Genomic DNA, 26,177 nt, shown 5'->3' on the forward strand with positions numbered 1-26,177 from the left:
GGCCAGTAAAGCGAGATCAGCGCCGCAACCCCAGAGTCGTCCTCGAGTGGACTTAACAGTCTTGGGTCCCTTTTCCTTTACCTTAAAGGGGCTTTATCAGGAACAGTCCAATCTGAACAAGCCAGACTGGATTGTTTAACTCAAATGGTTCTAATGAATCTATCAACTAGCTTTCTGCTATGTACAAGGGAATGTGTTCTGTACTCTGTACTACTACTGTAGCTCACTAGCGTAACGGAGGAACGATAATATTTAATCAATATATCCTCTCCTACTATCCTCAACGTTCCCACAAAAGAGGGTAGACAAACAATGATGTTCACCACTCCACTGATTTCTCTGCTGTGCTTCAAGGACTGCTTGTCTGTTGCAAGGCTTTTATTAAGGAGAGCTTATGAAAAAGCAGGAGGTGCTAGAAGGGGTTAAACTGAGTGGCTCACCTCCTCTTCTTTCAGTGGAGTTGACAAAGGCACCAAACAGATTTTCTTATTCCCTTTTGAGGAGCAACAAACACCCTCACACTTTTCGCTTTATAATTTCAGCCTTCCTGGATCTTTGCTCGCCCTGCAAAGCTGAACATTCAGGAAAGTCTCACTTGTGGCCTTCCTAGCATTTCATAGAAAATCTGAGGATTATGTTAAGTCATAATTACTGTAATACAACACTTCATCTCTGCTAAGGGGCTAATCTCTGCTAATTTCCAAGAAGGGAAATATATGATTACAGTCTTGCCTACGCCAACATGCAATGCTGTGTATATGTATTAGGTTGGCTGGCTGATGTGCGATGGCTAATATAAATGCATATTATTTATTCACTTACGCATTACATCTGTTTTTCCTGGGTAGCATAAGTGCTGTGGAAATTTCCATAACAAAAATGTAGCAATTATAGCTATCCATGCAACTCTCTTTAGCATCCGTGCCCTTTTCTGCCATATTATAATAATAAAAATAATAATTTATTATTTGTACCCCGCCCATCTGGCTGGGTTTCCCCAGCCACTCTGGGTGGCTTCCATAAAAACCAAAAATACACTAAAATATCACAGATTAAAAACTTTCCTGAACAGGGCTGCCTTAAGATGTCTTCTAAATGTCAGGTAGTTATTTATCACTTTGACATCTGATGGGAGGGCGTTCCACAGGGCAGGTGCCACTACCGAGAAGGCCCTCTGCCTGGTTCCCTGTAGCTTTGCTTCTCGCAATGAGGGAACCGCCAGAAGGCCCTCGGCGCTGGACCTCAGCATCCGGGCAGAACGATGGGGGTGGAGACGCTCCTTCAGGTATACTGGGCCAAGGCCGTTTAGAGCTTTAAAGGTCAACACCAGCACTTTGAATTGTGCTTGGAAACGTACTGGGAGCCAATGTAGGTCTTTCAAGACCGGTGTTATGTGGTCTCGGCCGCCGCCCCCAGTCACCAGTCTAGCTGCCGCATTCTGGATTAGTTGTAGTTTCCGAGTCACCTTCAAAGGTAGCCCCACGTAGAGTGCATTGCAGTAGTCCAAGCGGGACAATTGCAACAGTACAATCCTAAGTAACTCAGTCTCATTGTGTTCAAGAGGGGGGCTTATGCATGAGTTAGCATGTTTGGGTCTGAAGCCTTAGGATGCTGTCCTATACAGAGGGCATCATGTTGGATAACTCCTGCAATCTGTCAAGAGCAAGTCCTATTGAATTTAGTTAGAGTCAACATGTATGGGATTTATAACACAAAACACAAGGACTTTATAATATGATCATGGGACATTCATAAACAATGCACCTACATAAGAACATAAAACATAATTATAAACAAGCCTCTTAGATATGTGCCTTAAGAATGTATACAAGCTCAGTGAGATGACTGAGCTTGCTTTTGTATCTCATTTATATTAGGTCTAATTTGAGACAAACCAGCTCTCATTTCCTCATTGACACAAAGAGTACTTCCTCTTTTTCTGATTTTTCATATTTGTCAGTTGGAAATCCCTGTTCACAACAATACGTTGTGGAGAACTGTAGAAAAATAGCTAGTGCTCTTGACTATCGATCCATATTCTGCAGATAAAAAACATTTTGTTACTATACTATACCTCGCTACACTACACTGAAATATTTAAATGTTTCTTTGATTGTCCTTGAGTCTTCCTGCCATACTTGGTATCCTCTCCTGCCCCACCAGTGTGGCGTGCCAAACCCTTTGAGGACCATTGTTCTAGAGCAGGGTTTCCCAAACTTGGGTTTTTTGGACTACAACTCCCACCATCCCTAGCTAGCAGGACCAGTGTCAGGGATGGTGGGAATTGTAGTCCAAAAATCATCTGGAGACCCAAGTTTGGGAAGCACTGTTAGACAAACCCAAAGAAGGCAGGTGTGAGGCATGGCCAGTACAGGTGTGCTTTGGGAAAAGTTCCCCACCACCAACCCTCGCCATATTGGAATAAACTTTATCCTATTGCCACGCTGTTATCCAAGGCAACTCGGCCCCACTGACATCATCACAGGGAGTTTCCACTGCTAATGGAATTGTCCCTTATGTGAACATATAAACAATGCTAATGCACTCAGCCTAAGATACAAAACAAAGCACAGACGTGCTGCTTTCCTTTGCAGATCTATGTCTCCAGTGTCTGTCTCTGGGGCTTTTCCCGAAGGGAAGAAACACAGACTAGCATCATGAGAGATAACATGATAGGTGGCAAAAAAGAATCCTTTCATCCCAGGAGATGCCACTTTGCTGGTGATTAAAAAATGGGGCTTCCTTATTATAAGTGGGAGTGGGGGAGGTGGAAACAAGCTGCATGTTTTGACATGTGTATTTTAAATTATTAACCACTCTCTTATTGCCACCTGCCCAGATTTTAACTGGTCTGAATTAATTTTAAGATGTATTTTAATTAATTGATGTCTGTTTTTATGCTTATTGTGTTGTTTTTATGATGTTTGCCACTCTGAGCCCGGCCTCGGCCAGGGAGGGCAGGATACAAATAATTATTATTATTATTATTATTATTATTATTATTATTATTATTATTATTTCGGCTTGATGGCACTCACCATTGCCGAGACCATCTAGCAAGCAGCAACACACCTGGGGGTACAATCCCAGAAGGAAAACAAACATTTAAAACAATGTACAACAATAAACTTAAAATTTATAAGTGCGATAAACGTATAGACACTTAAAACTTTAAGATAACCTACCGCAAAGAGATGACCCAGAGTCACCCATGGAATCAAATTTGGGGATTTTCTTAATGAACTAGTTTGGGTCAGAGGATGGTCTGTGCCTGCAGATCTGTACGCAGAATCTGGCGACCATCTGGGTCATCTTATGATCTTTGCCTAACAGGAAAAGGTCAAATTTTTGCAGCAACATTTGTTTTTCTCATAAAGCAACCCGTATGAGGCGATCACTGCTACTGCCATTTAACATGGGCTGCCCACCAATTAAATTGCTTTACCTACTCAAGCAGCTTTTAACCAACTGAAAAATCCTGGCAGGTAGAGCCGGCCCACCCATGAGGCAGAGTGAAGCAGCTGCCTCAGGCAGCAGGAGCCCCGAGGTAGTGCCCCGCAAGTGCTCACAAGATACTACTGGAACCTGCTGTCATGGCTGATTCTTGCTACCACCACGCAAGCTAGGTAAGGGATGCTTCAGCAAGAGGTGGCACTGCAGCAGCAAGACAGCACTGCACTTTCCTCAAGCGGCAAAATGGGACGGACTGCCCTGTTGGCAGGTGGGACTTATCTAGAATCCACTGCAGTTCTGTGATTCTATGATGCGGTTCTATGATTCTGTGCCAACCACAGAACAGAGAAATAGCAGGAACATCTGCTCCTATGTCGACATATTGCCCACTAGCCATTCCCTCATCCTCCTCACCAAGAGGATTTGTGTAGCTTCTTGCTGAGAGTGGAACAACAGGAAGGGCCCCCATCTTCAATTTTTATTGTACATAGAGTAAATGCCCCTAAGTGAGAATGGGTGTGTGGGCTTTAAATCTCAAGGCCCTCGCATTTTTAAAATGTTTATTTTGTTTGGAAACTCTCTTGTGGTGTGGTGTAGTGGCTAAGAGCGGTGGACTCGTAATCTGGTGAACCAGGTTCGCGTCCCCGCTCCTCCACATGCAGCTGCTGGGTGACCTTGGGCTAGTCACACATCTCTGAAGTCTCTCAGCCCCACTCACCTCACAGAGTGTTTGTTGTGGGGGAGGAAGGGGAAGGAGAATGTTGACTGCTTTGAGATTCCTTCGGGTAGTGATAAAGCGGGATATCAAATCCAAACTCCTACTCCTCCTCCTCCTCTTCTTCTTCCTCTTCTTCTTCTTCTTTATAATGGTACAGCCTTGCCCTATTGATTGAAACTGTTGGGTTTTGCTCTGTGGTGCTTTCTTCAGAGCTTGCATTTAATAAACTGGAGAAGGGTTGCAGGATCTGTTACAGAGGTTACTGGTAGGGGGGATATGAAGTATCTGAGCCAAACAACAACCCAGTGTTCTTGTTGGTTCAAATGGTGTCAACTGACCAGAGCTGAAAACCAGCCCTGTGAGGTAGTACAACTGTCACCACTCCTGTAGTTTGACCAGCCTGAGTCAGGAGACTCACAGACTTTACTGAATGTCCTTAAGATTCCAATAAGCAAGTTCTTAAAATGTCATTTTTTTTGCTTCTGAAGCCTAAAGCAGAAAACCACCCCACAAACTACAGTAGCGGGTTTGACCAAAAGGCTAAGTCGCTGGCTTAATAACCGAAGATCAGTCCAAGGAACCACAATAAAATTGAAGAGGTGGCGCTGTGGTCTAAACCACAGAGCCTAGGGCTTGCCAATCAGAAGGTTGGTGGTTCGAATCCCCGCAACGAGGTGAGCTCCTGTTGTTCGGTCCCTGCCCCTGCCAAGCTAGAAGTTTGAAAGCACTTCGAAGTGCAAGTAGATAAATAGGTACTGCTCTGGCAGGAAGGTAAATGGCATTTCCATGTGCTACTTTGGTTTCACCAGAAGCGGCTTAGTCATGCTGGCCACATGACCCGGAAGCTGTCTGCAGACAAACGCCGGCTCCCTTGGCCTATAGCGAGATGAGCATGCAACTCCAGTGTCATACACAATTGAACCTAATGGTCAGGGGTACCTTTACCTTTCTATTTTATTAATAATAATTAAAACAGCAGCATATGAAGCCTAGAGCCTGTAAGTCAATAGGAAAATATAGTTGGAGAATACAGGAAAGAAATATAAAAATATAATTTGAAGTTACAAATCAATAAAACTACCTTGTCTCAACTGTTCTTCACCAATAGAGCAACAACCCCACAGAAGGCAGAAGGCAGCACAGATTGCAGGAATGAAGTTGGACGTCCAAAACTAAGATGAAATGCCCAGCAACAGATGTGTTGCGCAAACTTCAAAACTAAAATGTTGGGCCTTGCACAAAGAAATATAGAATACTTTTAGGCTTTGACCTGGCAACAGGCCAGTGTCTTCTAAGCCAGCCAGAAGTTACACTCCAGAACTGAGTGTGTTTGTGTGTGTCTGTGGCTCCACAGCTGAGGCAGGTCAGTTCTAATTAGCAAGGCAACAGAATCACCTTGACACCCTGGCACACATGACACAACACAGGTGCAATCCATGAGACCATTTGCAATGATTGTGAGAAAGAAACTGCTTTTGCATTAGTTGAGTTCTTTCCCCAGAAGCCTGTGCAAAAAGGAAAGAAACCACATTGCTGGGGAAATCTAAGAAACCAAAAACTCAATGCAGTACAGTGGTACCTCGGGTTAAGTACTTAATTCATTCCAGAGGTCCGTTCTTAACCTGAAACTGTTCTTAACCTGAAGCACCACTTTAGCTAATGGGGCCTCCCACTGCTGCCGAGCCACCGGAGCACAATTTCTGTTCTCATCCTGAAGCAAAGTTCTTAACCTGAAGCAATATTTCTGGGTTAGCGGAGTCTGTAACCTGAAGCGTATGTAACATGAAATGTATGTAACCTGAGGTACCACTGTATTGAAAGGTTCAGTCCTCCATCTTTATCCAAAATGGTACAGTCAAACCTTGGTTCCCGAATGCCTCTGTTATTGTACATTTCAGCTCGCGGAAGGAAATGCTCTGGTTTTTGAACAATTTCCGGAAGCCAAACGTCCAACACAGCTTCCGCTTGAGTGCAGGAAGCTCTTGCAACCAATCGGAAGCCACGCCTTGGTTGTCAAACGTTTTGGAAGCCAAACAGGCTTCCGGAACAGATTACATTCGACAACCAAAGTTTGGCTGTATCCATTAAAGCAGAGGCTAAAACTTGCTTCCTTGCCTCAGGAAAAAGCAGCAGTAAACAAAAGCCCTGGTGGCAGTGGGAGCAGCAAAAGTACAGGGGTTGCCTGGCCAGAATCAATGAACATTCTTTTGAATTTCAACTTAGCTGGTGACTGTAAAGGAACACAGTCTAGGTCTAGGCTTTGGACTACATACAGCAAACCATGACCAACTTTGTTTGCTCCTCCCTTTGGAAGATGAGGTTGTTTCAAATGCTGCCCTGAATCATGTCACAAACATCATACCACTTACTTTACATACCTAGAGACATGGGCGTAGCCAGGGGACAGCTGCCCTCCCCCCCCCCATCAACAAAAATCAATACAGTGGTATCTTTGGTTACATACTTAATTCGTTCCGGAGGTCCGTTCTTAACCTGAAACTGTTCTTAACCTGAGGTACCACTTTAGCTAATGGGGCCTCCTGCTGCTGCCGCGCAATTTCTGTTCACATCCTGAAACAAAGTTCTTAACCCGAGGTACTATTTCTGGGTTAGCGGAGTCTGTAACCTGAAGCGTCTGTAACCTGAAGCATATGTAACCCAAGGTACCACTGTAGAAATCTGAGATTCTGCCCCCTCCCAAAAAAATCCTGACTATGCCCATGTCTAGAGAGCTTGTGCCAGTTTCATCACAGGCCAGTGTAATCAAGAAACCCCACACAGAAATTGAACAATGTCCTGCGCTGATCGCAATAACCTTGATTCTCCAAAACAAAATAAAAAAATTCCTTCCAGTAGCACCTTAAAGACCAACTAAGTTAGTGCTAGGTATGAGCTTTCGTGTGCATGCACACTTCTTCAGATACACTGAAACAGAAGTCACCAGACCCTTCTATATAGTGAGAAGGTGGGGAGGGGTATTACTCAGAAGGGTGGTGGGATTGGGTGATTGGCAGATAGCTGTGATGAGCCTGTTGACGACTCTGAACGACTGCAATAGGTCTTACAGGAAAAAGCAAGGGGTGAGAAGGTGAAAAATGGCTTTGTCATGTATAATGGGATAAGAATCCAATGTCTTTGTTCAGACCAGGTCTCTCCATGGTTTTAAGTTTGGTAATAAGTTGCAATTCAGCAGCTTCTCTTTCCAGTCTATTTCTGAAATTCCTTTGTAATAGAACAGCTACTTTGAGATCTTGTGTAGAATGTCCTGGGAGATTGAAGTGTTCTCCTACTGGTTTCTCTGTCTTGTGATTCCTGATGTCAGATTTATGTCCGTTTATCCTTTGGCGTAAGGTTTGGCCTATTTGTCCCATATAGAGAGCTGAAGGACACTGTTGGCATTTGATGAACAAAGACATTGGATTCTTATCTCATTATACATGACAAAGCCATTTTTCACCTTCTCACCCCTTGCTTTTTCCTGTAAGACCTATTGCAGTCGTTCAGAGTCATCAACAGGCTCATCACAGCTATCTGCCAATCACCCATTCCCACCACCCTCCTGAGTAATACCCCTCCCCACCTTCTCACTATATAGAAGGGTCTGGTGACTTCTGTTTCAGTGTATCTGAAGAAGTGTGCATGCACACGAAAGCTCATACCTAGAACTAACTTAGTTGGTCTTTAAGGTGCTACTGGAAGGAATTTTTTTATTTTGTTTTGACTATGGCAGACCAACACGGCTACCTATCTGTAACTTGATTCTCCAGTGCCTGAGTCACCAGGAATAGGATTAGCTTCTGCTTTTTCCCCAAGGGTTCAAGACACAAGTACACCTCATTCTTCCGCATAAGTGAATGGCTATCATTCACTGCTACATGGGTAGGCAAAACCCAACCCTTCCAGTGTCCCTATTTTCCAGGGACGGTCCCGGCTTTACTGAAGCAGTCCCAGTTTCTGATTAGAACTCAGAATGTCCCACTTTTCCTTGGGACGCCCCTATTTTCATCGGAGAAATGTTGGAGGGTATGGAGTTACGCAGCCCCCGAGCCAAGGAGATAAGTAACTATACAACCTTTAGAAGACATCTCAAGGCAGCCCTGTATAGGGAAGGTTTTTTTAAAAAATGGTTAATGTTTTATTAGTATTTTTATATGTTGGAATCTGCTCAGTGTGGCTGGGGCAACCCAGTCAGATGGGCAAGGAATAATCACACTCATTATTATTGAATAGAACAAGATCATATTGTACCAACCACACCATATCAGCAGAACTTGAGTAATACTTGTAAACACAACAACTACCATTTGTGGAGTAGACAGAAAAGAATATAAAACTGTGCGGAAAAAACGATGACAGTATAAACAGTACAATGAGAATGATTGGAAGACTCATTTTGTCTGAAGTCTTTTTTATTTAAGTGTTTATTTAAGTTATTAATTAGGAAGATTAAGGTTTTTTATGCACGTAAATCTTTTTATTCTTTCTTTTTTCTGTATTTTCTTCTTTTCTTTTTTCTTAATTCTTTAATTTTCTTTTTGTAGTGTGAGATTGTAAATTCTTTGTATATGTGTGTAATTTAAATTAATAAAGATTATTTTTTTTAAAAAAATATTATTGAAGAGGACACCCCTATTTTCATCAGAAGAATGTTGGAGAGTATGCAAAATACTGCACTGTAATGTCTGAACCCCCACCAATGGGTGTCTCACAAGGTGGAAGGGGCCCTACCTCTTTCTACAGTGTAAATAGTGGTATAACACATCTCCCAGGGGTCCCTCCTGTATTGCAGTTCTCACTGCACACAGACACACTTTGCTAAACCTCCCACATTAATTTAGCAGCTTCATCAGCTCGTTCCAAAAGGCCTTGCTTCTTATAGACCCTCTGTTCCGAAAGGGACCCACAGCTTTTGAAACAAGCTGCACATTTCCCCATCACCGCCCTCAAGCATTTCAAAGCTAACCACCTTGTTTTCAGAACACTGCTAATCCTCTGCCCACTAGGAAATATAACTCCTTTGTGCCCCACACAATGTAGAGAACCAGCCGTACAGCATGTGAAACATGGAAAGTTGTTATTTCAGTTTCTGGAGGCAAACGCCCTGACATTTTAGTGAGTTATGAGCTAGTGTTCATTGTTTGCACCTACGATATAAACCTTATGACTTTTAGTTCTGGACTATATCCAACCACCAAAAAAAGAAAAAGAAAACCAAATTAAGTGCTTGCTGAAAGCACAATTCCATAAAACAGCAAAGCCTCAAGACTGTTGAAACACATTTACTTTATTTGAAGGAAGACATCTGCCAGAGATACATTTCCTGTTTGGGGTTTGCAGAAAGAAATTACAGTTTTAGTTGAATTCAAGATGTCCATTTACTCATAACTCCTTTGAGGGTTTTCTTCAATCACTAAACAACGTCAATAGGACAGGAAAATATTTTGCAAAGAGACAAGTGCTCCCCTGGCTTAATACAGACACCGGTTGTGTTCATGCAACAATTAATTCCCAATGGATAAGCTCATAATGAATGGTAATGATTTTTTAATATAGGAAAGACCATCTTTTAATAAGTGTAAAGTTTTATAAACAAAATATATATTACAGAGAAGTTACTAGACGAAATGGTTATTCCGTTGCTAATTATCCAGTTAAATATTGTATATTGATAATTAAACTGGGTAAGTAAAGGAATCACCATATAATAGTTTTCAGGCAACTGAAAATAAACATTGTTTTGAAAGAGTCATCTCTACAGAAATGTCAGGTTCTCCCTGTGAAATATACTCAGAGTCGAGAGTGGATTTCATGCTCTTTATTCAGCTCATAGTGGTGAAGAGGAATGAAAGTCCCATCAAAGTATCTGCTTTATATACATTATTTACGCAATGGGCTGCACGTGATTGGCTAATTCCAGAATTCTCCTGTAGGCCAATCAGGTTGTGGATTCACTTCCATCTGGAGCTGGATTGGGTGGCTCCTGCAGACCAATCAGACTGCTGCATTCTGAATCCTATTGTTCTAGGACCAATCAGACTGCTGCATTTTGGATCCTATTGTTCTAGGACCAATCAGACTGCTGCATTTTGGATCCTATTCAACTCAGTACATAACACCCTGCATTCAGGGAGACCCTATCTCACAATGTGGACTTATTTGAGGAGAACCTAGTGTAGTGTAAAGTGACTGGAAATGCAGTTAGATTCCATGTATTGTTTAAAATTGTATCCCACCACAAAACGAAACATAATCCATTACTACCCTCAATGTTCCTTGAAGAAATATAGACTTAAATGCCACTCTATTAGCAGACATGTTTTTATTTCGTCATAGAAACCATTAGCTCCTGTCAAGTATTTCATACTGCGAAGCCAATTCTATCTTACATTTTCTCTGCACCAGAAAAAGTAGTTGCATAACAGCATCATTTTCACCCAGTGTTCTCTTCTCAGAAAGTGTTCTCATCTCTCTTACTGATCAGTAACTAGACAGTGTAAATCCCACCCTGTCATGTTATATAAAGATTTTTGTTTTAACCAAGTGATGAACATTGCGGACTACTCTTTTCATAAAGCAGTGTATATTGGGGAACCCTGCCACAACAATTACTAGGCTAGCTGGTGCTAAATACATGCAAGGCAGACAGCTGCTGTCTATTACTCTGCAGACAGTAAATCGCCATCCTAACATCTCATATTTTGTGGCTGTTGTGATAAAAGGCCATATTTTCAGCTCTCCTTTATTTCCATACAGCCTCCCACCTCCCAAGAGCAGTTGAAAATTCAACGCCCTGGACAAACATGGATAAATCTCACATTGGCAGAGCCTAACAACCAGATCCTGTCACTGTGTTCTGATTAACACTGCAAACCCCTGGGCAGTATGAATCATTCACATGATTTTCTCTTAGGAGGTAACTTTTTCCATGTTTCCCTACCAAAGGCAGCTGAGATTTTCAGAATTAACCTCATGTTTCTATTGATACATAAGGGACGCGGGTGGCACTGTGGGTTAAACCACAGAGCCTAGGGCTTGCTGATCAGAAGGTCAGTGGTTCGAATCCCCGCGACGGGGTGAGCTCCCGTTGCTCAGTCCCAGCTCCTGCCCACCTAGCAGTTCGAAAGCACGTCAAAGTGCAAGTAGATAAATAGGTAATGCTCCGGCGGGAAGGTAAATGGCATTTCCATGCGCTGCTCTGGTTCACCAGAAGCGGCTTAGTCATGCTGGCCACGTGACCCGGAAGCTGTACGCCGGCTCCCTCGGCCAATAAAGCGAGATGAGCGCCGCAACCCCAGAGTCGGCCATGACTGGACCTAATGGGTCAGGGGTCCCTTTACCTTTACCTCCTATTGATACATAGCAATTTAACCACAAATAAGTGACGTAGATAAGCTTAGCAGTAATTCTTTATGCAATGTCTTGGAACATCATTCACACATGCATTGGCATCACTTTACTTATTCACAAAGACCAATAAGATACAGCTGTGTTGTTATTCCCTCTAAGGCAGGCATGGCCAAACTTGGCCCTCCAGATGTTTTGGGACTACAACTCCCATCATCCCTGACCATTGGACCTGTTAGCTAGGGATGTTGGGAGTTGCAGTCCCAAAACATCTGGAGGGCTGAGTTTGGGGATTCCTGGTATTAAGTGTCAATTGGCTGTTCCTTTTCAGCTGGTCCTTCTCTCAAACCATTGGTTAAGCTGCTGTGATGTCACAACATTCCAATAACTCAAGGTGAAGTAATACTCATGGAAAGCTGGACAGCCGCTAAGAGGGAAATGAGTAAATTGGGAAAAGGTTAGCAACTGGCCTGCAACAAGACTAATACGTTGACAGTGGGGAGTAGATAGGAAGAGGCAGTGTACTATGTAAACTGGAAAACTGAGCAGAAAGAAGGAATATGAAGGGTGAAAGCTGTGATGCTAGGGTATAATTAAAACAAATGTCTGAAAGGAAGGAAAACAGAAGAGGCAAGGAGTATGTGGGATGGGGAAAGACAATCCTAACATAGGATTTAAGATGGAATAAATTATGTGCTTTTGAAAGCTAAGAGATTGTCAGCCAGGAGCACTAAGGGAAGGCTGAATTCTTTATAGGTTAACACACAAAAAGTGTAAAACTTGCATACTAGTACAAATACATAAACATGTTAAAAAACTCGAGTCCAAGCCAGTAGATTAAAACACATACCAGAAAATATCATCTCATGGGTATTAAAAATAATGTTGTCCTTCCAAAAATGTCCTACTGGCTTTCTAGGTAACTTTTTGGTAGAACGTGAGACTCTACATCTCAGGGCCGTGGGTTCGAGCCCCACGTTGTGCAAAAAGATTCCTGCATTTCAGGGGGCTTGGACTAGATGACCCATGTGACCCCCTCCAGTTCTCCAATTCTATTATACAGAGCAAATTGAATTCTGCACGCTTGATCAAGTGACATGCCAACAATATGAGTCACCATACATTTAAAGCACATCCCAGACCCCAAAGAATCCTGGGAAATATAGTTTACAAATGGTGATGGAATTTTGGCTCAGGATTCTCTGCAGGAGTGAGGATGTGCTTTACGTAGGAGTCATAGGACTGGAAGGGACCCTGAGCATCATCTAGTCCAGGCATCCCCAACCTTTGGCCCTCCAGATGTTTTGGACTACAATTCCCATCATCCCTGATCACTGGTCCTGTTAGCTAGAGATCATGGGAGTTGTAGGCCAAAACATCTGGAGGGCCACAGGCTGCGGATACCTGATCTAGTCTAACCCCCTGCAAAGCAGGAAAATGCAACTGTCCCATATGGGGATCAAAGCTGTGACCATGGCATTATCAGCCCCACACCCTAACCAACTGAGCTATCCAGGCATGCGGGGGGGGGGGTGCAGATCTGCTACCTGCTTCCAAGGAGTCAATTCCTTTGACCAGAGCAACAAAGATAGGCTACTCTATTTAAGAGAAACAATTGAACAAACAATGTTAATCATCTTTATCCTAGTGGCATCATGCAAAACTGAACAAAAAATAACTTGCCACCTTGATCTCAAAAGTTTAAAATGCCTATTTCAAGAATGTCGCTGGAATTCTAATAAATTACCCCCCACTGAAAGGGCAATTACTACTGGAGTCAGGGCTGAAATCAGGGGGCAGGAGAGAAATCAGCCATGAACTTGATAAAAAGGCTCAAGCTCAGATGTGAGTCTGTACTTTTCCACTGGTTGAAAGCAACTGACCAGCTGCTTTGAAACTCCCAGTGCATCTGGGCTTGTGCAGTTGCCTGGTAACCTGTCATATGGTACTGCACATATATTGCGTTTAAGGAGAGAGACACAGTTGCTGGCCTGGTAATCTTTGGGGACGAAGAATTTGTCAAGTATTGTATTGAAAATGCTTTGGCTTTATGCTGGATGGGAGTTAGATGCAGGTTTCGCATATTTCATTAGTTCCTTTTTAAGGTCGAAGGGCTTAGCAACAGTCATTTTAACAAGTTTATGTGCTCTGGATAAATGAGGTCTTTATTTGAATATACTTTAAGAATAAGGTGCAAAAGTGTTTGTAGAAATAAAGCTAAGGTTGATGACTTGCAGTTACCAATTCCTTATGTGATGCTCTGTAAAATCCTTACAGACACATCAGTCGTATGCATGTCTGCTCAGAAGTAAGTCCTGTTGAGTTCAGTGGAATTTACTCCTAGGTATGTATACACTGGGACGCGGGTGGCGCTGTGGGTTAAACTACAGAGCCTAGGACTTGCCAATCAGAAGGTCAGTGGTTCGAATCCCCGCGACAGGGTGAGCTCCCCCCGTTGCTCAGTCCCTGCTCCTGCCAACCTAGCAGTTTGAAAGCACATCAAAGTGCAAGTAGATAAATAGGTACCGCTCCGGCGGGAAGGTAAACGGCATTTCCGTGCACTGCTCTGGTTCGCCAGAAGCAGCTAGTTATGCTGGCCACATGACCCGGAAGCTGTACGCCGGCTCCCTCGGCCAATAAAGCGAGATGAGCGCCGCAACCCCAGAGTCGGCCACAACTGGACCTAATGGTCAGGGGTCCCTTTACCTTTACCTTATGTATACACTGGATTGTAGCAAGAATGGAATTAATCTCATCATGTCTATTCTTTAGCACATGTGCCACATGTCTTTTGGCCATGATATTCTACTTTTGTATATTCACTCAAGTAGCTCCCACTAAACAACTTCCTATAATTGGGGGGGGGGGAATTAATAATTCAGTTATAGCATCCTACTTTGCTTCTATCAAATAACAATGTGAACATTAACGCATTCAGTACAGATGACAAGCAAGTACTTAGTAGAAGTATGAATTTTCAAAGAAAATATTTTAATGAAGCAATTAAGAAGCATAAGCTGGAGATTACGGGAAGAAGCATGAATGGATTTATATGCAAGTTTGGGCAAGACAAAACTTCCCCTCTTCCATGAACTCTCTTATGGTTCAGACTCGAGAGTATTGTTTTAAAGCCGCCGTGGTTCAGTTAAAATGCTAACTTCCATCGGCTCCCTCTAGTGGAAAAGATACCAGTGGAAACAATACATTAGGAAACCAATGTAGCTTAGATCTGAAGGCACTTTCACATACAGGGAAGGGGTTTCCCCCCAATTTTCCTTCCTTGTTCCATCCACTATGCTTTGGGGCTTTTCAGTGGACATGGAGGGTTACCACCAGAAGGGCAGTGAAAAGAAGTCCCCTTGTACTGATAGCGGCAACCTTCTAGTCTGCTTCAAAGCCTATAGATACAGAGAACAGCATTCAAAGCACCAAGTAGGATAAACTTCCTTCAGTTTGCAATTTTTGCTTAATTAAAGCAGGACAAGATTTCATACAGCAAGATCTAACATCTTGTTGAGTGCATTTTTAAAAAGATGCTCTCAAGTCTGAAACCTGTTTAATTTTTTGTCTCTCTATAGAAAACTAAATTCTAGTTATCCTGCATAGTAACTTCACCTTTCTTATCACTAATTTCTAATGCCACAAACTGTCTACGGAAAAGGCTTCTCTCTCAATTCCCTCCGGTTAACTAGAAATGTAAGCTGAACAGCACAACTGTAAGGAAAAAACTTTAGCATTAAATCTGAAGATCAGAGTAGTCAGTAAACCAATTTCCAAGTAAATGCATTTAGGAATGGAAAGCTGGCTTTGTTAAAACACTGTAAAAAAATCTCTTATATACTGACTGCAGTAATATTTTTTAAGAGGAAATATTTGCATTGTTTCTGTGTGGAAAGCTACTTAAAAATAAATACCTCGGGTTAAGTACTTAATTCGTTCTGGAGGTCTGCTCTTAACCTGAAACACCACTTTAGCTAATGGGGCCTCCCGCTGCTGCCACGCCACCGGAGCATGATTTCTGTTCTGATCCTGAAGCAAAGTTCTTAACCCGAGGTACTATTTCTGGGTTAGCGGAGTCTGTAACGTGAAGCCTATGTAACCTGAGGTACCACTGTATGACCAGGCTTTTTGTGCTTGTTTTACCTCAATCCATGGGTAGGCAAACTAAGTCCCAGGGGCCAAATCTGGCCCAAATGTGGCCCAATTGCCTTCTAAATCTGGCCAGCGGATGGTCCGGGAATCAGTGTCTCTGGGTTATTTGTGGGAGATAGGAATTTGTTCATTGCCCCCCACAAGGTCTGAGATACAGTGGACCGGCCCCCTGCTGAAAAAGTTTGCTGACCCCTGGGTAGAGCATGAGACTCCTAAATCTCACGGCCATGGGTTTGAGCCCTATGTTGGACAAAAGATTCCTGCACTGCAAGGGGGTTGGACTAGATGGCTCTCATGGTGCCTTTCAAATCAGCAATTCTATGAATAATGATAACATTGTACTATGAGACCAGTTTGGAATTGCTTTAAATATTATAGGAATTAACTGTGGTGTCTGTTGTTTATAAAGGATACAGGTACATTTTCTTCCTTCCATATACAGTCATACCTCGGCTTACAGTCGCTTCAGGTTGCGTTTTTTCAGGTTACGGACCGCCGAAACCTGGAAGTACCGGAACAGTTTACTTCCGAGTTTCGGTGGTCGCGCATGTGCAGAAGCGCTAAATTGCGCTTTGCGCATGCGCAGAAGCGCCGAATGTGTGCACACCCATGTGTGCGCAGACACACCACTGCGGGTTGCGAATGTGCATCCCACACGGATCACGTTTGCAACCCAAGCATCCACTGTACTTTATTTGGTTCTTGAGAACATCTTTTAAGTAGATAAGCCACTTCTATGGCAAGGCAGAATAGTGTTTTAACGGTGAATGATATTGAGCAATTGGTACACTATGATAAGAATTTGGCGATAGAAATCTCTTCCTTTTACTTATTTTTATCTCAACCTACAGAGCAGTTGTCAGCTAGCCACCTGCACGCGTTGCTGCACTTAGCAGAGAAAACACTCCCGGCAGCCAGCCATAAATTCCTTTCTTTATTTCCTTCTGACAAGATTACATGCAGAATAAACAAAGCAAACCGTTTCTCATGACGCGTTGCTCTCACTAGTTTCTCTTTTCCCTCTCCCTCGAGACCAACACAACCAAGGGCTCAGCCCCTTCCGTCTTTCCCTGTGACATGGATCCCCCTCTCTCTGAAGAACCCCTTCCTCCCCAGACTCACTATCCTCTTCTCTGTCTTCTGAGGAGGACTCAGTACTGAGCAGTGGAGATCGTTCCCTGTATCCTCTAATTCAGTGTTTCCCAACCTTGGGCCTCCAGCTGTTTTTGGACTACAACTCCCATCATCCCTAGCTAGCAAGACCAGTGGTCAGGGATGATGGGAATTGTAGTTCAAAAACAGCTGGAGGCCCAAGGTTGGGAAACACTGCTCTAATTCTTTCCTCCCTCGCTGCCTGCAGTTCCCTGACAGCAGTTAACATTTGTTTTCATCTAAAGGAAATAAAATCACAAGGTATTTTAGCAAGATATTTGCTCTCACAGCCTAAAACTCTAGGCTGTGGGGACGAGGAAGGAAAGCTGGAGAGAAATGCATGAGAAAACAATTCCCCCACACATTATGAACCACAGCGTAACCAGCTCATGTATGATACAGATAAAAAGTAAGAAATATTTATAACCAGCTCATAAACCTGTTCTAAGCAGCCTGAACCAGAACCATTCAAAATTCCTGGTTTTATCTGACATCTAAAATGCCAGAGTTACAAAAACAACAACTGTGTTCAATACGGTTATTTTTTTTTAAAAAAAAAACCTCTTTATTGCCTTGCTCTGAACAGCAAGTTAATTTTGCCTTTACAACAAAGTCATGATTTTAACTTACAAAGTCTTTGTTAACGATGCATTTTTCCTGAAATGGAAATTTGCCTTTATATAAATGTAAAAAATAAAAATAAAAAACGCCTCAGGTTTCATCAATATATTCCTACAGAAGCTTTAACAGGAAGTCTTCAATGATGACATATGACTTTATTTACATTTCTGGTCCTTCTCCTCCGGGAACCAGCTGAAAAGAAAGTTCACATGAGAAGATGAAGAACATAAGCATTTCATCTAGAAAAGTTATGTACAACCATTCTACCCTCTCTCGAGGATGGAGCTACAGAAACATGCCCAGCAAGACCAGTTCTCTGTCTGGCAGAGCCGCCCCCTGATTACCCGTCTCAGGCAGCAAGATTCCTCCCACCATTTGCAGTCTGGCTCATACAACACACTAAGTCAAACAAGGTTCACACTTGGTTATAGCTCACAGTTACTGGGGAGAGAACTTAGCCGCAAGCTCTGGTGCAGATGGTAATCTAGACCAAATCTTGGCAGCTAAAAGGATGAAGGAGCAGCAAGGCAGCTGTGAGCTTGCCTCTGGGGACATGCCCCCCCCCCACGTTCTCACCAAGTCATGGTTAGGCTTAGCATGTTGTGTGAAGCAGGCCATTGTATAAGACACCTTGAATTTTTCAGCTCAAAAAAGATTATATACACATGTGTGTCTGTAAATAAATTACATCAGAATAGCTTGTATTCCTTTGTTTTACATTTATTGAGACCCCCACCCAAAATAGGCCATATCTGACTCAGAACATGCAACATCTCAGTTCTTTTTTAGGATACCACTTCAATTTTTTGGCATTTTATTGGATTCTGTTTCAGTTTCTGACAAGAGTTTCTGAATTAACCAAGCTTCCACAGTTAACTACAGTTTTGCCTAGTTAGCAGGAATTAACTAGGGGCAGAAATGTAAAAAGAATTACTTACCATTGTTATGTTATTTCCATTTAACAAAATCTGGTCTAGCTTTGTAATTCTTCGTCCTTCAGGTGTGATCTCACTGTTGAAAACAAGACAAACAGAAAAAAGGATACAAAACTAGAAAGTTTGAGGAAAACTAGCTACCTATTTTTCATTCAAGTCTTAATTATCTGATAAGAGACTGCTACTCTCCACACCAGAGTCACCCAAACGTCCCTGGAGGGGAAAACTGGTAAGATAAATAATTGCAGCAATCCTACCCACATTGTTCTGCAATTGGTACTTTCCTAGAATAGCCTGGGAAGGGAAGTTTTTGCAACTGTACCCTTATATAGCTAACGCGAAAAGTAAGGAATGAGTACCTCTGAAAGATGCTGCCACAGTAGTCTGGGGATTTGTAGAGAGGAGCACCCCAGAGTCAGGAGGCAGGTGCCAAGAGCAGGATAATAATAACTCACACAGCATCAATGAAGTTAACTCTTCATTCAAAGAAACAAACAGCTCAGGAGGCCAAGTCTAGTGAAGACAGCAACTCTTCCCAGTAGATCTTGCCTCAACGAGGCAGTTGTGAGGACTGAAGGTCCCTGTCTTCCCACAGCTGCCTAAGTCTCCACCTCTCCTGGGTCTTTCCCAAGCAATCTGAGACTCCATTGATGTGTCTGTCTCTGCTCCACCCTCTTTATACTTCTTTTGGTCCTGGGAGACCGGGGGGAGGGGAACAGGTCACAATAGGAGGGGGAGACGCCCTGGCTTCTTCAGAGGTCCACCTCATCTGCTTCTTGGCCCCCCTCCTCTCCAGCTCCGATTCTGGACTGCTCTCTACCACAGGCTCTTCCTGCTCACTAAACCCTGTTACCTCTTCAACTTCCAACACCACCTCCTCCCAGTCTGCTCCCTCTTTTCCCTCTGACCCCTTATCGTAGTCCCACTACCAATTTCTGAGCTCTGAGCCTTGGGGGTTCCCCAGCTGGTGCCTCGTACCACTAATATAATGCTCCACTCTCACCTTAGGAGAATTAAAAAGGTAAAGGTAAAGGTACCCCTGCCCGTACGGGCCAGTCTTGACAGACTCTGGGGTTGTGCGCCCATCTCACTTAAGAGGCCAGGGGCCAGCGCTGTCCGGAGACACTTCCGGGTCACGTGGCCAGCGTGACATCGCTGCTCTGGCGAGCCAGAGCCGCACACGGAAACGCCATTTACCTTCCCGCTGGTAAGCGGTCCCTATTTATCTACTTGCACCCGGAGGTGCTTTCGAACTGCTAGGTTGGCAGGCGCTGGGACCGAGCAGCGGGAGCGCACCCCGCCGCAGGGATTCGAACCGCCGACCTTTCAATCGGCAAGTCCTAGGCGCTGAGGCTTTAACCCACAGCGCCACCTGCGCTCTGCTTTTTCTGAAAACTGGTGAACAGTATTACACAGCATGCCTCACAAAAGTAGCTAATATTGTCAGCCTATGTTCAAGTGTGGGAGAGGTCAAGAGAGCAAGTTCTGAAGAGTGAAAGTAAAGACAGCTGTTGGTACAAGATATGCTGAGATTGAAAGCCAGAAGCAGCCATACTTACAATTCTGTAACATCTTCCAATACCATGTCTGAAGCCTGATGTCAAGGAAAAAGTTACTACAAAAGTAGTGATTCACATTTCCCCCTGCATTCATTAGATGAGTAGATATTCAAGATGGCTAACGGTGTATTTATATTATCAAGGTGTAGGTCCTGTTCATAGAATACATGGCTGTCACACAAGTGTCTCAGAGCATGTACAACAGGTGCTAGGCTTGCAGCCTGGAAGAATGATGTACAACAGGGGTAGGGAACATGTGATCTTGTTGGACTCCAGTTCCCATCAGTCCCATTCAGCATGGCCAATTGTGAGGGATGATATAATCCAGCAGCATCGGGAGGACAAGGATATAATAACCCATCCATTATGTACAGGTACCACCTGTCAGTATTGCAGACACAGTATTTGCAGAAGCCCAGTGGCAGCTGCTTACCAAACAAAAAACAAAAAAACCCACACAGAACCCAAAAAGCAAACTGTCAAAAGCTTCCACATTATTCCCTGTAAAGGATACTGACAAAGTCATCAAATCCTAGGAGTGTGCCAACAATTTCTTTATCACTTTTCATCACGATGTGAATTCGTGAGCCTATGCACTTGTCCACCAGCTCTGTTAATCAGAAAAAGCATTTAATTAGCAGTTACTAATGTATGTACAAATGTATGAGCACTGTCTCTTTCTTCAAGATGTGTTTTCAGTTACCAATGATTTTAAACATACTTCATTTAAAAAACAGTCTGTATCCAAAACTAAAAGCAATCTTATTAGCAGGGGACACTAGCATATTACATCATTAAATAAATCCAGTGGGTCAATTAAATAATCCCAAAGTTCAAAAGATGCAGTTGGGAGCTGATTATGATCATATACAAAATAAAAGGATTGCTAGAGCCTCAAATTTTAATGTGATTTCAGTTCTGAACCTTTCCCTGCTTTTCAGAAACTAGCATTCAGGAGCATTGTTGTCTGCAGCTGTGAAGGCCATTGCATTTAGTAGCCACTGCTAGGCTTATTATCCTCCGTGAATTTGTCCAGTCCTCTTTGGAAGCCGTTCAAGTTGTGGGCCACCGCTGCCTCCTGTGGAAGCGAGTTCCACAGTTGAACTAACTGCACTGCGTGGAGAAACGCTTCCTTTTATCCATCCCGAATCGTCCAACATTCGGTTTCATTGGATGCCCATGAGTTCTGATGCCATGAGAGGGAAAGAACCCTCCTCTCCATGCTGTGTGTAACTTTGCCCCAGGTATGTATGTGGCCATGATGCCACACGTACAAATGCTGCACTTGCCCCTCACACCTCCTCTCATCTCCCCCATCCTCCCCCCTCTCTCCCCCTCTTCCCCACCCCATTTTCCCCTCACCTCCCCCTCCCTGTCCCACCCCATTTCCCCCTCCCTCAGCCCACTCCATTTCTCCTCCCCCACCCTGCCCCAACTCATTTCTCCCTCTCCCCCACCCCATTTCCCACTCTCCCTCTCCCCCACTCCATTTCACCTCCCCCACCCTGCCCCAACTCATTTCTCCCTCTCCCCCACCCCATTTCCCACTCTCCCTCTCCCCCACTCCATTTCACCTCCCCCACCCTGCCCCAACTCATTTCTCCCTCTCCCCCACCCCATTTCCCACTCTCCCTCTCCCCCACTCCATTTCACCTCCCCCACCCCAACTCATTTCTCCCTCTCCCCCACCCCATTTCCCACTCTCCCTCTCCCCCACTCCATTTCACCTCCCCCACCCCAACTCATTTCTCCCTCTCCCCCACCCCATTTCCCACTCTCCCTCTCCCCCACTCCATTTCACCTCCCCCACCCCAACTCATTTCTCCCTCTCCCCCACCCCATTTCCCACTCTCCCTCTCCCCCACTCCATTTCACCTCCCCCACCCCAACTCATTTCTCCCTCTCCCCCACCCCATTTCCCACTCTCCCTCTCCCCCACTCCATTTCACCTCCCCCACCCCAACTCATTTCTCCCTCTCCCCCACCCCATTTCCCACTCTCCCTCTCCCCCACTCCATTTCACCTCCCCCACCCCAACTCATTTCTCCCTCTCCCCCACCCCATTTCCCACTCTCCCTCTCCCCCACTCCATTTCACCTCCCCCACCCCAACTCATTTCTCCCTCTCCCCCACCCCATTTCCCACTCTCCCTCTCCCCCACTCCATTTCACCTCCCCCACCCCAACTCATTTCTCCCTCTCCCCCACCCCATTTCCCACTCTCCCTCTCCCCCACTCCATTTCACCTCCCCCACCCCAACTCATTTCTCCCTCTCCCCCACCCCATTTCCCACTCTCCCTCTCCCCCACTCCATTTCACCTCCCCCACCCCAACTCATTTCTCCCTCTCCCCCACCCCATTTCCCACTCTCCCTCTCCCCCACTCCATTTCACCTCCCCCACCCCAACTCATTTCTCCCTCTCCCCCACCCCATTTCCCACTCTCCCTCTCCCCCACTCCATTTCACCCCCCCCACCCCAACTCATTTCTCCCTCTCCCCCACCCCATTTCCCACTCTCCCTCTCCCCCACCCCATTTCCCACTCTCCCTCTCCCCCACCCCATTTCTCCCCCCTCCCCCTCCCCCTCCCCCTCCCGCCCTCTCTTTATCCCTCTCCCCCGGCTACACCGCTCAGAGACGAGCGCCCGCCATTCATTTACCGAGAGGCAGCAGCTGAGACGGGTTGGTAGTCGCGTTGGCCGCCATTTTGCCGCGAGGCCTGACTAATCGAGTTCGCCGTCCTCTTATTGCTCACTGGTTTAATAAATAAATAAATAAATGCCGGGGGAGGCGGGCTCTTGCGCCCCCGGCCACTCATAACAGAGCAGACTGTTCTAGTTTGAACAGACTCAGCGAATCGATAAGAGAGCAATCGAACTAGGACAGCCCTCGGAGAGGAGTCCCAGCGCAAGTCGAGGCCGAGGGGCACGTGACGACCGAGCGCTAACTTTAAAAGCTAAAGTCTACTCTGGTTTGTTTCTTTTTTTAAAGCGTACCTTGCTTTAAATCCGAAACGCATCTCCTGGAACAATTTTTATTGCCTCCAAAGACCTAAAGGAGAAGGCACTCTGTGCATGCTCAAGGGTATCTTTTCGCCCACCTGTTCCTAGATTGGACCCTGGTATGGAAAATCTCGGGCGCTTGGATTTTGGTCGAAGGAGGACTCGAAAGGCCGGAGTTCTGAAAATGCACAAGCATCAGGCCTCCGAGGGTTGCATCCCTTTAAAATATGGGTTGCGTTATCCACCCGTTTTTAAAATCTGCAGCATGTCAAAAAGATGGATTTTAGCCCGTCGTTTTGTGTTCTAACCTTGGAGATTAGTAAAGCAGTCAGTACCCACCCAATTCCTGTACCTGCCCTTCCTAAATACAACAAATAGCATTTGCAATGAGGTTTCCCAAACAAGTGTGCTGATTTTCATTGGCCAGATGTCACATGTTCCAGACTTGTGCCCTGACCTGTGTTATAACCATACACTTAATGGTCCCCACCCACCAATTTTATCTGCTGAAAGAGGAAAGAGAATCAGTTAACTTAATTGAAGGGAGGCAAATGATGGAAAGCAACACACAAGCCCAGCCTCCTAACCACCGCAACCTCTTGTTGTGTATGTGGCGAGAGAACCCACAAAGGCACTGCATTTGTCTATAGTAGTAGTAGTATTGGTATGTAGTAATAATATTATTTTTTTATATGCCACCCATCCAACTGGGTTGCCCCAGCCATTCTGTGTAGCTTCCAGCAAATTAAAACATCAAACACAGTAAAACATCAAACATTAAGAACTTCCCTGTGCAGGGCTGCCTACAGGGATTCCCACATGGCAGGGATGATGTTGCCAGCCTTCATTTCATGTTTGCAGACATCTTTGTAATGCATAGTTGGTCAGCCAGCTCTCCAATAGGAACATGTCCACATGTTCATTCTGTGGATATGACCAAGCCAGCATAGATGTTGCTGAGACAGGACTGCGAACATGCTGGGAATGTGGACTTGGGAGAGACTTTGTCCAAGGCTCTGTCCTGCCACATGATACCCATAACTTTGGCCGCCATGGTAAATCTTCCCATTTTGCAAGCTGCCTTGAGCACTATGGACAGGAGGCATACAATGGAGATGACGATATTGGCCAGTGTGGCATAGTGGTTGAGACTGAGTCCCTACTCAGCCATGAAGCTCCCTGCCTCTACCTTTTTATGTGATTTAACAAGAATCCCCCTCCCCTAATGAGTCAGAAATTAAGGACTTAAGCTGTGGATTTAAGGCTGTGTGGAGATAAACTTTCGATCCAAAGCAATGTTTCAAGATGTAGCTGGAAAGCTAAGAGTTTTGGAGTGACGCAGTCAGGAAAAAATGCCGTTCGCCATTTTGTGAGGCATTGTGGGAGCTCTTGGGTCTGGGAGGAGAAAGAGAGAAATAGAGTTGTTTACATATCGTGAATCAACTCCTCGGTGGGACTTAAGAGCGACAAATGCCAAAATTTACGATGGATAAAGTGATGTTATCTACGAAGGAGATATATGGAAACCATCTGGACTTAGTGGAGGAACGGGAAATCCACACAGGATTATTACACTTGCTATCGGCTTAAGGAGACTAACAGAAGAGATCGTAAAGGAAAAAGAGAAATTATACGAACAAGATATGATGTGGCAACACCAAGATAAGACTGGATAGAATTATGAACGTTGTTTGGACTGATTGGGACTGATTTGGACATTAACGCAGTAATAAGAAGATGATCTGAATTCCCCTTTGGATCTTGAAGTATGGGTTCCCCCAACAAAATTTAAAAATTTGGCTTTGTAATTCGGAATTTATATGATGTGATTTAATTTGATGTGATTGGCCAGTTAATAAAAATTATTTTTTTAAAAAAAAAAAGACCTTGGGCCAACCAGTATCGCTCAGCCTAACCTTCCTCGCAGAGTTGCAGGAGTGCCAGCTTGGCCCCGCGACCGTGGGTCCCTGGGGCTGTGGGTGCCATGCAACATCATGCATGGCCCTGGCACCGAAATCTGTGGGTGCCTTTCGGAATTCCTGGAGGGGAGGAGTGAAGTCCTAAGATTCAAAAGAATCTTGTTTTATTGCAATGTTTTCAAGAATGTTAATTGTGTGATTTTGTAAAACCAAATAAAATTATTAAAAAAGAAGGGGAAAAGAAATCCGTGGGTGCCTGGCCCCTTCATGGGAAATTTTGTGGCTGCTCCAGGGCCTGGCACCTATGCAGGGTTGCTATTGCGAGGACAACAACATGGGGAGGGGGAGAACCACATGCTCCTTGGCAGAAAAAAGGCGATGTACAATCGTGATAGAGAAAGAAATGCGCAAGCCTCTGGGGCTACTTCAAGTCTAATTTATCTGCGCCTAAATGATGTCGAGCGTCAGAACAACTTGGCCACAATAAGGAAATTTTGCCCATGGTATGACTATTTTCCACCTTCCCATTTCTCCCATCTGGCACCCTATCTGCATAATCTAGCAATTCTAAAATATAGACATGCTTTTACTCTCGCAAGATTGAATGTATTGCCCTCGACTGTACTAGAAGAACGGTTCCAACAGATTCCACACGAAAAACGCTTATGTCCCTGTGGAGATGGCAGTATTGAATCGGTGGTGCATGCCCTTCTGGCTTGCACTCTTTATAAAGACTTGAGGAATGATGTTATCGCCCCTCTTTTATTGTCCATTCTGGGTCGCCCAACCACTGCCCCAGTGTCCTTTCTCTTAGCAGATCAAGATGAGCAGCGGACAGCAAAGGTTGCAAGGTTTTTAGCTGGGGCAATCATAATCAGGTCCGCTATTTGACTGCTGATTCAGGAGCCTAAAGTCCTTATATAATCGACTTTTTATTTCTGCTATTTAGTGGCGTAGCGTGGGGGGTGCAGGGGGGCCCGGACGCACCGGACGCAACATCTGGGGGTTAGGGTTAGGGGGCGCAAATCCATGGGTTGTTGTTGTTGTTGTTGTTTAGTCGTTTAGTCGTGTCCGACTCTTCGTGACCCCATGGACCAGAGAACGCCAGGCACTCCTGTCCTCCACTGCCCCCCGCAGCTTGGTCAGACTCATGCTGGTAACCTCGAAAACACTATCCAACCATCTCGTCCTCTGTCGCCCCCTTCTCCTTGTGCCCTCCATCTTTCCCAACATCAGGGTCTTCTCCAGGGAGTCTTCTCTTCTCATGAGGTGGCCAAAGTGCTGGAGCCTCAGCTTCAGGACCTGTCCTTCCAGTGAGCACT

General features: G+C 44.6%; 1 protein-coding gene and 1 long non-coding RNA gene across 3 annotated transcripts in view; one reads left to right on the forward strand and one right to left on the reverse strand.

Annotated features, from left to right (window-relative positions):
- The first annotated feature begins 9,444 nt into the window (after nt 1-9,444).
- The window catches only part of LOC307199684, a 99,616-nt gene continuing 82,883 nt past the window's right edge, over nt 9,445-26,177 (forward strand). The window contains exons 1-2 of one of the 2 annotated variants that reach the window (XR_013832119.1): nt 9,445-9,933; nt 10,299-13,929. This is a non-coding gene — a long non-coding RNA (uncharacterized lncRNA). Of the gene's footprint in view, nt 9,934-10,298; nt 14,384-26,177 lie in introns of those variants that run through there. The other variant, XR_013832120.1, reaches the window with a different exon arrangement.
- On the reverse strand, nt 17,531-22,739 carry LSM5 (LSM5 homolog, U6 small nuclear RNA and mRNA degradation associated). Its single transcript, XM_079947675.1, has 5 exons — nt 22,595-22,739; nt 20,449-20,544; nt 19,935-19,962; nt 18,379-18,451; nt 17,531-17,632 (listed from the first exon to the last, which is right to left on the reverse strand). The coding sequence occupies exons 1-5, from the start codon at nt 22,638-22,640 to the stop codon at nt 17,600-17,602; spliced, it is 276 nt and encodes a 91-aa protein (XP_079803801.1). The 5' UTR covers nt 22,641-22,739; the 3' UTR covers nt 17,531-17,599.

Source organism: Podarcis cretensis (genome assembly GCF_951804945.1).
Source record: "Podarcis cretensis genome assembly, chromosome: 12".
NCBI classification, from domain to species: domain Eukaryota; kingdom Metazoa; phylum Chordata; class Lepidosauria; order Squamata; family Lacertidae; genus Podarcis; species Podarcis cretensis.

Bases quoted from the DNA above. Each gene is read 5' to 3' on its own strand.
- LSM5 (XM_079947675.1), bottom strand. From the start codon at position 22,640: ATGGCGGCCAACGCGACTACCAACCCGTCTCAGCTGCTGCCTCTCG. The intron at 19,963-20,448 runs GTATCCTTTACA...ATCAGGCTTCAG, and splicing joins AGGATTTGATGACTTTGTCA to ACATGGTATTGGAAGATGTT. The intron at 17,633-18,378 runs GTAAGTAATTCT...CTTTCTTTTCAG, and splicing joins ATGGAAATAACATAACAATG to CTGGTTCCCGGAGGAGAAGG.